This window comes from Zygotorulaspora mrakii, chromosome 4, assembly GCF_013402915.1.
Source record: "Zygotorulaspora mrakii chromosome 4, complete sequence".
NCBI lineage: Eukaryota > Fungi > Ascomycota > Saccharomycetes > Saccharomycetales > Saccharomycetaceae > Zygotorulaspora > Zygotorulaspora mrakii.
The window spans coordinates 134,136-147,902 of NC_050722.1; the positions used below are offsets into that span (position 1 = coordinate 134,136).

The window sequence follows — 13,767 nt, forward strand, 5'->3', positions numbered from 1 at the left end:
CTATAGCGGAGAGAAAGGACTTCCTCTTCCATCTCTACAATAGAAACTTTCTAGATCCTTTTCTGATGCAAGCAGCTTCTCGCAATGCTGCTGAATGATCAGAGGCCCAACGTCACAACCAACAAGCGACGTCATTTTGATCTTAGGGTTGTACATCCCGAGATTTTCGTTCCCATTAGGATATCCCTCATCTTCTTGACATTTGGTCCAATTTGTAGCTCTATTGAATGCAAGTAGATCTTGTCTAGTCTTCAAAGTTGTCATATTTTCAGGCCTGTGTCCTAACTCCATATCCATTGTGTTGATCACCGTTTCAAAAGTAACCTTATCGTCTTTGACATAGGGAAGCGTTTCCAAATGGGCAGTTAGGCTGTTGAGACAGGAACGAAACTCATCAAACACATCAGTTTCAGATAACAATCCAATATCATCAACATGGCGAAACTCGTGAAAGCTTAAGACATATCTTTCAATGCATGTATTATCCTCCTTAGATACTATGCATAATGACAGACTGTATATATGCGAAAGTTTGCTGATTAAATCCAATACGAGTTCTTCAATATAATTTTGCAGTCCCGGATGTCTGTTCATAGGGGTGAACTGCGGCAAATCAAACGCTTGGTATGTGGTGAAATCAAATGATGCTGCAGGATACACGTTGCGGTGATATAAAATCAGATTTATGAAGCATTTCAGATAGATCTTAGTCCATTTAGCTACCCACTGATTCATTAAGAATCATGCTCCTGGGGCCTCTGATCTTTGTAATGGCCCGTAGGGTGAATTCGCGTTGAGCTGATGGAGCTTTTTATAAACGCGTAACTCAACTAGTTCATATTCTTTATGAGAAAAGTAAGGCTATATACGTTTCAAAGGAGTTTCAAGAGTTGGAGCACCTCTTCCGTCTTGTTGATCAAGTTGGACGCAAAATCGTGCTTCTATGAGCAAGATTAATGCCATTGCTATTGATGACATTCATAAGATTACATCAGGGCAGGTCATAATTGACCTTGTAACAGCAGTGAAGGAATTAATTGATAATAGCATTGATGCAAACGCGCGCCACATTGAGGTATCATTTAAGAACTATGGTGTTGAATCCATCGAGTGCTCCGATGATGGTGATGGTATAAAACCTGAGAACTACGAAACCCTAGCACTGAAACATCACACATCAAAAATAAGCAATTTTGAAGATGTCTCTACTGTAAAAACATTAGGCTTTCGAGGCGAGGCCTTGGCATCAATGTGTGCTATTGCAAATATATCTGTTGTTACGACCTCAAATCCACCGAGAGCTGACAGATTAGAATATGATTTTAATGGGATTCTCAAATCTAAGACGACAACAACCCGTAACAAGGGTACCAATGTTCAAGTAGCTCAATTGTTTAAAAATTTGCCAGTAAGACGAAAGGAGTTCACAAAAAATTGTAAAAGAGAATTCACTAAATGCATCGCACTGATACAAAGCTATGCTTTAATCCAAGGAAATATAACTTTTACAGTTTGGCACACAACGCCAAATGGAAAAAAATCACGTATATTGTCAACTGGCAAGGAACCAGAAATGTTCAAGAAAATTCTCAATATATACGGGACTTCTAGTATGCGAGGTCTTTCTGAAGTCAATTTGTGTCTAGATTTAAATCCCTTCAAAAAATTGATGGAAAGAAAACATGTTGAAAACCACTTATTTGAGGGCTTAGATTACAAAATTGTGGCCACTGGTTATATTTCAAAATGTTCCTTCGGCTGTGGGAGGAGTTCCAAAGATCGCCAGTTAGTTTTTGTAAACGCAAGGCCTGTCGAATATCCAGTTCTATTGCAAAGTTGTAATGAGGTATACAAATCATTTAACAATGTCCAATACCCATCTATTTTTATAAATTTTCAGGTACCACCAGAATTGGTTGATATAAATATTACACCCGATAAAAGGACAGTTGTGCTCCACAATGAGAAATGTGTTGTAGATGTTTTCAAAGATGGTTTAACAGAGTACTACGAAAAGCAGGAGCTGGAATTGCCTAAATCTGCATTATCACAACCAGAGCCCAAATTGCTAAAAAAGAGAAAAATCGACGGTGCAAAGGCAGAGTCATCTTTTACTTCCAGTCAAATATGTCAGGGATCAAGGGGAGAATTGAGAGATGAAAATTTTGAATTAGAGGAGCTTTCGAAAAAAGATGAAAAATCTAAATGCCTTTTTGGGTATAATGAAGACTCAGATCATGAAGGTGACACAATTACTCCCCAAATAGCACTACAGTTTGATAATATCACGAGAACCCCCCCGAACTCAGAAACAACAATTGAACGCAAAAGTTCAGGTGAGAATCAGGTAAACAGAACAGAGTTGTTTATTCATGAGAGTGAAGGCTCTCATAAAGTACTTCATGATATTAAAAATGGCATTGCTACTCCTAGAAAAGCTTTAACGGAATATGCTCATCTGTCGAGTCCAAATGCATCTCAAAACAATGCTCCTATCCTAGATAACAGTCAGTCTGTTGAAGTTGAAATTGACGGAAAGAAAGAGGATCTTCAAGCAAAGCTTTCGCAAGATGAAAGACTGATATTTTTGCGCGAGGACTCTTCCCACCGGTCATGCTGCAGTCACACCAGCAGCTGCTCTGGCACATGTTCACCGCATGCGACAACAAATGAAGACGATGAAGCATTTACCTATGAAGATACTGACGACTCCTATGCTGTACTAGAATCCGCCCAGTTGAATGTTAGGACACCTGCTAAGCCCAACCAAATTGTATCTCGGGGAGTTTATCGTTCTCTAAGCGACACAGAAGTCCAGCAGGCCAATGAAATTGATTTTCCATCAATATCATTACATGTAGATACTTCCATCAAGCGTGGCGCTGAAACTTTAACCGCTATTAAAAATAAGCAACCCCCAAAGCAGGAACACTTTATCAAAAAGAATGATAATTTTGAAAACTTTGAGGAAAGTGAGAAATTTCTCACAATAACAGTTACAAAGGATGACTTCATTAAAATGCAAGTGGTAGGACAATTCAATTTAGGATTTATTATTGTAACCCGCAAAATCGGAGACAAGTACGATATGTTTATCGTAGATCAGCATGCTAGCGATGAAAAGTATAACTTCGAGGTTTTGCAGAAAATAACTGTTTTCAAGTCACAAAGATTAATTGCTCCTTTACCTGTTGACCTTAATGTAATTGATGAAATGCTGGTTATAGACAATCAGCCATTATTTGAAAAGAATGGTTTCAAAGTAATTATAGATGAAAACGAAATGCCAGGTTCGAAAATTAAATTGTATAGTCTACCAGTATCAAAGCGCACACTATTTGATGTGGATGATTTTTACGAGCTGATTCATTTGATTAGAGAAAGCGGTGGTCTGAATTTAGAGAGTTTAAGGCCCTCCAAAATCAGATCCATGTTTGCAATGAGGGCATGCAGAAGTAGTATTATGATAGGTAAGCCTTTAGCCAAGAAAACCATGACAAAGGTTGTACGCAACTTGAGTGAATTGGACAAACCATGGAATTGTCCTCATGGTAGGCCTACTATGCGACACCTTCTAGAACTACGGGACTGGGGAACTTTTAATGATGACTATGTCATTTAGTTTGGAAACACTTGCAAATGATTATGAAAACATTTTGCCTCTTTAATTACACTTTTATAATAATTTTATTTACAAATGGATATGATATAGGTAGTTTGCACGAGCAACTCACAGCGTTTTTGTGAAAGCCCCCAAAATGCTTGACCAAGCGCTTGTGTGATATCCTTTCCTGTCGATTCTATTTAGCTTCCTTGCTGTGTTGGCATTGTTTCTAGTCTTTTGACCGCGCACTGGAAGGCCTGTGGCATGTCTCATACCGGCATAGGAGCCAATTCTTTTCTTAAGAGCAATATTCTCCTTAACGATTGCACGAGCATCACCCTCTATCGTCATATTTGATAATTCGCTGGTGATACTTAAAATTTGAGCCTCAGACAGCTGGTGCATTCTCATCCATGGGTAGAATCCCAACCTGGAGCATATTCTTTCGGCAGTGGTTAATCCAATACCGTAAAATTTAGATGCTAGCGCAATCCTGATTACCTCTTTTCCCTTAAAACCTTTTCCCAGAATGTGCACTACCATATTAGGCAAGAACTCAACCACCTGCTGCTTCTGTCCACGTCTTCTAAATATTAGCAGGTTCGACTTCTCTTGTCAAGATATTTCGATATTTTTTGAACTCGCTAGATAGTCCGAATAACAAACTGACATAGAAGATGGAAATCATAATGATGCACGATGCAAGATCTTGAAAAGAAGCAAGAATAGGTTAAAGTACTGAGGCGATGTCGTGGTAGTATGATGTATTCTCGTAGGCGTACCCATAGTTGAAAGTGAATGCTGCTAGTCATCTAGCGAACAAAACGTGCCACAGTGAAAATATCATCTATTTTGCTTCGAGTATATAAAAGGTAACATCCACTCAAGGACACTTACAGACTAATTTATTCTTTACCGCCAGTGTCTTAATGCAATGCCGTCTCTTTCTTTTGATTGTAGCAGTGGCGGAAAGCAAGGTGATTTGTTTGATGATAAATTGCAGGTCTCATCTTGGTACGCAGCTAATACCATTGACACAATCTTGTCTGAGATTATTGTGGATAATGAATGCCAGCATGGAAGATATATTCGACATTAAATAAAAAATGTCACAGGTGCGATTTCTGTATCATATCTTGGTTATGACAGCAATTATATCAGATGCGCTGCACGTCAAGAAAAATACTAATGGTTTCGAGATAGATAATTGAACTATTGGTAACTAAATTCTTAACTAATTTTTGTCGAAAAGAATAGCTCTAAAATTTTTTCCACCTGTAATCTGGTAACTTTATAGTGTGCCAGGAGAGTGTTCCACCTCCTATGAACCAGGAATTATTGAACGACAGGTTCGCATAATAGCGGAAAACTAAAATTTCTTGATTTACATGTGGCATCACTAGCGTGGCCCAGCAAGAGTTTTTCCAAAGAAGATAGGATCTTATGCATAGTATATGACCTGGCGCTTTACCAGTTTTAGGAACATTACGTATTAAACAAAGTGTGTACGTAATCAAAACATCCCATCAGGAGTTCCTGCAATACACACAAGGGCCATGAAGAGTACTTGGCAGGCTATAGAAACACGGTATAGATTTATAGCCGGTCCACATAGTTCTTGAATCGATTCAAGTATCAACCTTTCAGCGAGGCTGCAGACAACTCTATTGAAGATGTAATACGTAACAAACACATTTGAACAACGAAAAACAACCCTCCTTGAAATAACAGCAATAGATAAATACTACAAAGAAGTTCTTATAGTGATTTAGTTATAGTGGATATATGCGAAGTTTATAAGCGATGGGGTCTGATGACAGATTTGTGATGCAATGGATTCAGGTCCGTTTTTAATAGCAAAAGAAATGTAGTTTTTTTTCACTCTTGAAAGTAGTTAGTAGTTTGTATCATGCGAGCGAGTTGTTCGACGTCCAGCCTTTGGATGACCAAGTTTCGTAGCAAGCCAATCATGGTAATGAAACTTGCGAAACCAACGGGGACGACACAGAATACAGTTATGTTATAAAAGTCAATGGTTCTTTTTTTTGTAAATTGAAAACTTTTGCGGATCCTTCTTCTGCTCTTTCTCGCCCTAGCGCCAGTGGTACAGGATGAGCCCGGTGGACTCCCTAGGGAATGTGATCCGGTAAGAGAAATACTTGTAATCGAATCGGAACTTTTATGTCTATTATTGAAGTCATCATCATCACAATCAATACAGTCTTCCTCATAATCGTTCGGACTAACGTAGTTCAGATTTGATGTCAAATAATTTTGCCAAATATATGCACTAGTCAAAAGGCAACTTAGTAAGATCCAAGTGTGTAAATGGTAATCACCTTTTGGTGATAAGGAGCTTAAAAGTAGTAATTCTAATGTGATAATGATCAGAGACATGGAAAACATTCGTAGGATAGCGGCTAGTGTCGAATATTTGACAATCCAGCGTACCATAAGGGAATCCAATATGGAATACGTTAGGTATAATGACACGATGCACCACAGCGAACACAACATGTATTCTGATGCCCTCGCTGTAGTTAACGTGTTCAATAGCAAGTTGCTACTCTCCAAATTGGACCCAGCTTGTAAATTGTTACTTACAGTGGCATTATGCTTTGCGTAGTTCTGTAAAAGAAAAGACATTGCATCTTTCAAAGACTGCGGTTCGTGTAACAACTTGACATTATTTTGGAACAGTATGCGCCACGCCTTTCGCAATGAGGAGAAGGTATAGGTGATAGGTGGTAAAAGAGAGACGTCCCTGCATAAAGCCATTAAGAGATGCTGCTTGGCCGTCAAATGACTTAGAGAAAGGGTCTTGATAGATGCGTATGCCTGGACCAACGGTGCCGTTTTCAGCTTTCTCATCTGATTCTGGCTATCACAAGAGTCTGAGCTGCTTGGATTTCCGGCATCCACAGTTGACGCTCTGGAGTAAACACCATTTCCTATACTGAACCGACTTCCACCGGTTATCTGCCTTCGCTGAATATTTGGCTCTGCCGGATCATACACATGATAGTGGTGGTGATGATGATGGTGATGCTCCACAGCGGTGCTGCCTCCATTGCCATTGCCATTGAGATTGGCGTACTCTGCCGCAGGGGTTTCCATTATCCCCTGGAAACGGATTTGAACTATGCTGTTATTCCCGTGCTAACAGAAGCGAAAAGATCGAGACTGTCAAAGACTTCGACCAAATGCAACAAACTGTTGGACTAAAATAACCAGAGATTCACTGGAACTGGTGTTTTTATCGTTCATTTTGCCATGCTTTTCATGTTAATCATTTTTTTTCCCTTCGATGAGCAAAAACGAAAAATCGGAAGATATGGCAGAAGACAATAAAGTGAACTGACAATTTGAGGCAACATAAGGCAACACACGCTCAAAATTTGATGCAACAGTAGACAAAAGATTTTCCACAAAACCTTGCCGTGTTCAGCACGAGGCGACGGGAATGTCTATGCATCAACTGCGACCTGTTCCAACTCTGGTTTTCTAAATGATTAAGAGGTATATAAGCTTTATGGATGGTATAATTTATAGATGATTCTAGTGATTATTAACCTCGTAAAAAAAAAATTTAGCAGTGAAAAAAGAATAAACTTGCGCAGACCACGAGACTGGAAATACTGGTAGCTGAGCAACTGCAACAGTTGAGCCATAATTGTTGCGACATTGACACCTTGACCGTAGCTATGCAATCCTTTCGGTGGTAATTTATCCTTCACGGTTATAAATTTTCCAAGGAGGCAGCGATCTCGTCCAACTCCTTCTTGGCCTCGTCGTACTTGGATGTCAGCTCCTCGTGTTTCCTCTCCCACTCGTCTCTTTCTTCTTCCAAAGCGGCCACCTTTCTCTCCAACTGCTCTGCTTTCAAGTCGGTCTCTCTCAGCTTCTCCGTCGTCTCCTTCAGCTTGGCGTCGCTCTCCTCCAACTCGTCCTCCAACTGCTGGTTCTTCTTCGTGTAGTTCTCGTTGTTGGATCTCAGGTTGTGCGACTCGCCCGCCATCTCTTTGGCCTCACCCAGGTCCGTCTCCATCTTCTCCACCTCTTCTTCCAGGTGCTGGTTCTTGGTCGTCAACGACTTGATCTGGTTCTCCTTCTCCACATTGTCCTGCTCCAACGTCTTGAACTGCTCCTTCAATTCCTCGTACTTTTCCTGCCACGATTCGGCCTCCAACTTCAAATTGTTCAACTTCTCTCTGATCTTTTCCATCTTTCTGGCTAATTACACACTTGCAAGCTTTCTAAACAACACTGATAACTTGTTGCTGACCTCTGAAAGAAACCTCAATTTATAAACTGCTCCCAGACAATCAAAATCTTACATCTACGTGTCTGTTTGATGTATTTTGATCTGTTTTATCCCGAAACGCCCAACGTTAGCCAATACGCATCCTGCTCTGCATGAGAAACGAACTGGAAACGACAACAAACCGACACGGGCAGAAAAAAACCCTAAGTTAGGAAAACGATATTCGGTACTAAAAATAAAGGAAGAAAAACCACAAAAAGGGCGAAAAGGTACCGTGACGGGACCCTAAGTCGGGAGCCCTAAAACAGCGAGCCCTCACGAGGGGGCCCTAATCTGCGCTGTGCCCTAGAAGACCTAGATCAGGGCACACCAGGGCACACCAGGGCACACCAGGGCAGGGCTCGCGTGTTAGGGCACATCTGGAAAATAAAATGACTGGTCTTCCGTCCCTATTAGGCAAAACGTGGAATTATCTGAAATATTCCGAATGATCTGAGATGGTGCGCAAGTGCTGGGATATACAGATGGCTGGTCTATCTGGAGGTAAGCTAGGGACCCGCCACCAGGCCTCGGAGGTCTCGCATTCTGGCGCTCTGGATCTGGAGAAGCGTTTAGCGTCCTCAAGACGGTATCGGGTCCTGAAACCGTTTCATTTTAGAATGTGAGCCACTCGGTGCCTACATTGAGTAGTAAAAATTGCAATTAGAGTGGTTCTCGCACTTGAACCTCACGAACGATTGCCTGCGAGGTGGCCAGCTAAGGTCTCACACATCAGGATGGAGGTGGTGTATCCCGAAAGGGTTTTTGATTTGAGCTCGGGCAGATCGCATCGCCGTTTGATGAGCAGTATAAATCATTCGCCGTCGGCGACAGATTCTACTGCGACTTCCGAAGACAAGTCTAGAATAGCTAATGGCGGAAGCATATCGGTGAGCTTCAACAGCGCTGCTTATAGGTTGCCAGACACGCTCGACCAGCTGCAGACACCGGTGATCAACCGAGTAACCAGCGAAGACTCTTGGCCCGTGTTCAAGCCGTTTGAGAGCCCCAGACCTTTGCCGTTGCCGGGATCAATGGCTGCAGTGACCACTCAAGCCAATATAGAGCTACTCCCGACGCAGCTTCGCCGTAGGAAATCTGCGCGGGCTATCAATGACAGTTCGTCCGACGAGGTCATCAGCCAGTTCTCACAATGGGACAATTATAGAAACACATCGCAACAGTCGCGAAGAAACGAGCAAATAGCATCCAAACCGCCCATAAGAAGGGCAAGTGTGCGAAGAAACGATTTTACCAGTAAAAAGGAAGTGCAACAGTCAAAAGAGAGTAAAAAGTTTCTGTTTCATAAGGGGTTCTTCAAAAAAACCAAGTCACAGCCAGTAACTAGGAGATTCCTCAGAAATAGAGCAGGCTTGAATGCTGTTCTCAATTTTATTGACTTGCAATCGATGAGTCCGAGCGACGTTGTGTCTTCTGACGTGGCGACAACTTATGCACCACGGAAATTGCTTCGCCGTTGTCCAGCGATAATAGAATCATACAAGGCGCCCTTACGCGAGTACGTTGCTGCGATATCCAGGCAAGGCTCAGTACAAAGATCCTCCAAGTCCCCATTGCTTGCTGAAAGACCGAAAACTACAAAAAAACGGACTGCTTTGAGCAGATCCCATTCCACTCCATCAGCAATACGACACATAAGATCAAGTTCGTATTCACCTCAATCACGAATAGTGCACGAGCTCTGGAAAGAGTATCTCAGATTGGTAATTTTCCAAAGAATTCAATTGAGGCTGTCATTAACTAATATTGATGATTCTGCAAGCGTATCATCAAAAGCGTCACCAGAATTGTCTCCTATTGCATTTAGCAGTTATTCTCCAGATAAGCAAAACAGAAAGCATAAATTCTATCGCGTATCAAGTCAAGAAAGTTATTACTCTTCCACCCCACCAATTACACCATCTTCCAATGCAGTTTGCGCTATGAGAAAAGCATATTAAAGTATATACAGTTTTTAAAAATATTATTTTGATATAGTTTCCTCAATTAAAGACATCATATTTCATCGTTTTCTCCAGTAACTGCTTGTCTTCACTGTGAGTTGACTTTACAATTTCCCAGTAATCTTTGGCACTCAAAATATCCAAAAAAGAATCCTGAGTTATCTCCAAAAACTCGTCCACAATTTCTTCATCAGCAGCGAACATTTTGAAGACATGAAATGCAATTGATGAAAGTGACGTCCTTTTATTATCACTTGACGCATCTTTTCTCACACAACTACGGACCCAAACATCAAAATGGGTTCTGAACCATTCCCATACGATTTCCCGTATTTGACAATCACTCTGATCACCTTTAGGTTTTTGATATGCATTATAAGTAAGGCCTAACAGCGCCGAATCGATGCCACTGATTTCTAAGTTAGCTGCAATAAACTCCAATGTTTTTTTTATAATCCCAAAATTTTTCGAGAAACACATGTAATTAATGGCGTAAAATTGTAATGCATCAGAGTGCACCGGTGTATTAATATTTAAAAATGAAACATTCTCTTTGATGCCTTCACAGGAATTGGCTAGCTCAAACAGTCTTTTCCATTGTTTAGTGTTTTTGGCACTTTGCGATATAACTGCAAAAACACTCTCAACAATTTCGATTGGAACGCTTGATGGAGGTCCCTGCAAGATATGATTGAAATAATTATGACACAGCTCACAAATATTTGGTAGTTCTCTACCCATGAAGAGGAGCTTAGACATACAATCGAGTTGATAAGAAGAATAAGTCCCCTCCTCAAATTTTCCTACCGGCCAATTAATTTTCTTAATCAAGGGAGTGACAACGGAATAAATGTAGTCATGTGCGAAATTCCCATTTGCTGCCGATAATTGTTCAACTTTCCCCAATGCTATCAGACCGCTTCTCATGGCAAGCCAATATTTGGCATGTCGTTTGAGGTCAACTTCATCTGATGATAAATGCTGTAGTAAATTTTGCAATCCGGACAAGTGAATGGGCTTTTGATATGCTGAATCACCAATGTAGTATTGTAAATCGGTGAAAATTTTAACCAAGTCAATTTCCGATAAATCGCCGTTTGTTAAATGTTGATTTATTTGTTTGTAAAATTCATCTGATTCGTAAGATACATGATAGTAGCCCTGCGATTCGTGATTACAAAGTAGTATCGGATAATCGATCTTCAGAGTTCGGTCTGTCATTAGGATATGTTTCGTATCCAATTCGGTATTTGGCAGCTGAATAAATAGAGGAATAGAATATGGCACATCCTCATAGTCAGTATCTCCACTAGTTATATACCTGTGTTGGACAAGTTTGGTTTTTGTTTTGTTACTTTCTTCAATCAGCTCTACTGATACGATAGGTAATCCAGCTGTTCGACACCATGAACTGAAGTGATTAGATATATTTTGAGATTTAAGAGTGTTAGCCATATGATATATGATATTAATTGGCTTGATACTATTCTTATGGAGGGACTCATCTTTGAAAACTTTTTGCAAAGCTTTTTTAAAAAACTCCTCGCCAGTAGAGAGCGACATACCCCTCAAAATAGCGATGCCTTTAGCATATGAGTGCGCGTCAAAAAGATCTTTGGTCTGTGATGGTGAGTTCATTGTTGCTTTCAGAGAAGCTGCTGCTATACTTAGCGTATGCGAATCAGAGTCTGACGACATGGCAGTACCTGTCTGATCAACCAAATATGCTTTGCTTGTCCAATAGTTCGGTAAATCGCCACTTTTTTCAAGAACTTCACAGGCACACCAAGTGGCGAATGATTCGTTGAACCATAGATATTCAAACGACTGGAAAGAGAGATAGTTACCCATCCATTGATGAACCAACTCATGCACGATTAGTTGTTGCACTTGTTGTCTAACATCATTATTTGCTAGTACAGTTGGCGTCAACAGTAAATGATTCATTTGAACAGTAATAAGACCAAAATTTTCCATTGCCATATCTTTCAAAAAGGGTAACAAAACGAAATCCAATTTATCAAGAGGACATTTTTTATCAAAGAACTCTTCTAAGATGGGTATATATTTCTGGACTGTGTCAAGCGCAAAGGCTGCATTTTCAATATTCGATGGCGAGTAAATTGATAATGGCATCTTGTTTGGTGAATAATTGGAATGCACTTCTGTTCTAGACATTTCTAGATCACCAACGACAAACCCAAAAATTGATGTTACCATCAATGGAGTAATACCAAATACAGTCAACTTTTGGTCACTATTTCCGACTTTTGATGACGAGACCTTGCTTGTGTTTGAAATCACTTTGAAGCGAGAGAGAGTCTTGATGGTCAATTGAAATGTGGTTTTTAAAGAAGGTTCATCAACGCACGGAAATATGCTTCTAGCAAAGTAGGGTTGACAATGGGTTGCAATCACCATATTATTCGATTTGCCCGTTTTGGGATCCATGAAATTTGTTTTGAAAACCCCTGCTGTTTCGTCCTGATACGTTTTGATTGCATTGATTCTTCCAACGTAATCCAGATGCAGAAAAAGTTTCCTATCAGGCGAGAAAAGTATCTGTTCCTGACAATTGAATATAACTACTTCCTCGGACTTGTCATATGTTACATCGAGGGGGTGCTCAACCTTGCTTTCACAAAGGGATGCCGACAAAATGACCAGATTCTTAGAATGTAGTTTCAAGTCTTGTATTGAACAAGCTGCTAAATTAGTTGGTTTCAATGAAATTCTTGCTGATCCTCTGAAATTGGTCTTCAATGGATTGATGTCGAGGTGTAATTCATAATGTGAAGGCACTACGGCATTCGTGATCGCCAAGAGCTCACTCATTCTTACAGCACCACTAAAATTCAATTGTCAATACTGTTAGGATCTTGCCAACTTTGACAGATTAATTTTGACTCAGCTGGGCATACCGTCAATAAGATGTGCAGGCATTCGAGAAGAAATTCTATTTTTTGAAATTCACCCAACCGCACAATGGTCACGTGTGCGGAACCATCTCGCCCAGGATATATAGCACCAGTCAGAGTTCTAACGGTGTCCGTGAACGACCCTGGAGAGGGACCGATACAAAGTCCCAATGAAGCGGCCTTTGGCTTCAAAGCTAAGCTCTCTGGGAGAGCGTGGCGCTAGAGTCTCAGCTCGTTCCATAACATATACTTGAGTATCAGTTTTCCTCACCTAAAACGATGCTGCTGAAACCTCCTTCAACTGCGACACTTGCTATGTTTCGGGATGCATGGACATTGCTTATTTCCCCAAAAGCAGGAATATAAAACTCTATGTTGACGAAGAAACCTTCAGCAGTACCCCTAAGTTACAGCCACCACCACGCGCATAGACAGTGGTTTCGTTGTGTGGGCTGGATGGACAGAATATTTCTTGACTGATTACGACGAGCTTGCTGCTAAAGTAACATACTGTAAATCGGTCAAATAGCCGCCGTGATCATCCTCTGTTGTACTAAAAGCGCTTTCTCCTCTATACAGGAAGGAGGACCTCTGCACATAGCACAAATGTTGCCTTGATATCATTTGTAACGTTATTTTTACGAGGCGCCCATCATACGTCATCGCAAATACTGCTATTCTTGGCAAAAATTAAGTCCCTAGCAACACAAGTGATTATGAAACAGCTCGTTGTGAATAAAATAAACCAAGCCATTTCACTTTTCGTACCTTGCTCTCGATCTAAGTCATAGCCGAATCAGGTAAAGAGGCTGCACCAAATATAAACATCAAGTGGGCAAAGAGGTTTCTTCAATCATATATAAATTGAGTGAAACCTATGTCTGAACGCTGTGAGTAATTTGTTGTGTTAAACTGTAACCCCTCTAGATAGATCAGAAAACCTCAATTAATTACAGTACCTAGAATAAAAGAATGTCC

General features: G+C 40.6%; 7 protein-coding genes across 7 annotated transcripts; 2 read left to right on the forward strand and 5 right to left on the reverse strand.

Moving 5' to 3' along the window:
• On the reverse strand, positions 1 to 735 carry REV7 (Rev7p; the record flags this gene model as incomplete). The annotated part of the gene is made up of 1 exon (XM_037288186.1): positions 1 to 735. One exon carries the CDS (start codon positions 733 to 735, stop codon positions 1 to 3), a length of 735 nt encoding a protein of 244 aa, XP_037144081.1.
• Positions 736 to 943: 208 nt separating this feature from the next.
• On the forward strand, positions 944 to 3,622 carry PMS1 (ATP-binding mismatch repair protein; the record flags this gene model as incomplete). Its single annotated transcript, XM_037288187.1, has 1 exon — positions 944 to 3,622. The coding sequence occupies one exon, from the start codon at positions 944 to 946 to the stop codon at positions 3,620 to 3,622; it is 2,679 nt and encodes an 892-aa protein (XP_037144082.1).
• A 108-nt stretch (positions 3,623 to 3,730) lies between these two features.
• SWS2 (mitochondrial 37S ribosomal protein uS13m) lies at positions 3,731 to 4,147 on the reverse strand (the record flags this gene model as incomplete). The annotated part of the gene is made up of 1 exon (XM_037288188.1): positions 3,731 to 4,147. One exon carries the CDS (start codon positions 4,145 to 4,147, stop codon positions 3,731 to 3,733), a length of 417 nt encoding a protein of 138 aa, XP_037144083.1.
• Positions 4,148 to 5,482: 1,335 nt separating this feature from the next.
• On the reverse strand, positions 5,483 to 6,721 carry EOS1 (Eos1p; the record flags this gene model as incomplete). Its single annotated transcript, XM_037288189.1, has 1 exon — positions 5,483 to 6,721. The coding sequence occupies one exon, from the start codon at positions 6,719 to 6,721 to the stop codon at positions 5,483 to 5,485; it is 1,239 nt and encodes a 412-aa protein (XP_037144084.1).
• A 622-nt stretch (positions 6,722 to 7,343) lies between these two features.
• HG535_0D00640 (tropomyosin) lies at positions 7,344 to 7,829 on the reverse strand (the record flags this gene model as incomplete). The annotated part of the gene is made up of 1 exon (XM_037288190.1): positions 7,344 to 7,829. The coding sequence occupies one exon, from the start codon at positions 7,827 to 7,829 to the stop codon at positions 7,344 to 7,346; it is 486 nt and encodes a 161-aa protein (XP_037144085.1).
• Positions 7,830 to 8,644: 815 nt separating this feature from the next.
• NIS1 (Nis1p) lies at positions 8,645 to 9,868 on the forward strand (the record flags this gene model as incomplete). Its single annotated transcript, XM_037288191.1, has 1 exon — positions 8,645 to 9,868. The coding sequence occupies one exon, from the start codon at positions 8,645 to 8,647 to the stop codon at positions 9,866 to 9,868; it is 1,224 nt and encodes a 407-aa protein (XP_037144086.1).
• Positions 9,869 to 9,910: 42 nt separating this feature from the next.
• Positions 9,911 to 12,706, reverse strand: TMA108 (Tma108p; the record flags this gene model as incomplete). The annotated part of the gene is made up of 1 exon (XM_037288192.1): positions 9,911 to 12,706. The coding sequence occupies one exon, from the start codon at positions 12,704 to 12,706 to the stop codon at positions 9,911 to 9,913; it is 2,796 nt and encodes a 931-aa protein (XP_037144087.1).
• Positions 12,707 to 13,767: the final 1,061 nt, after the last annotated feature.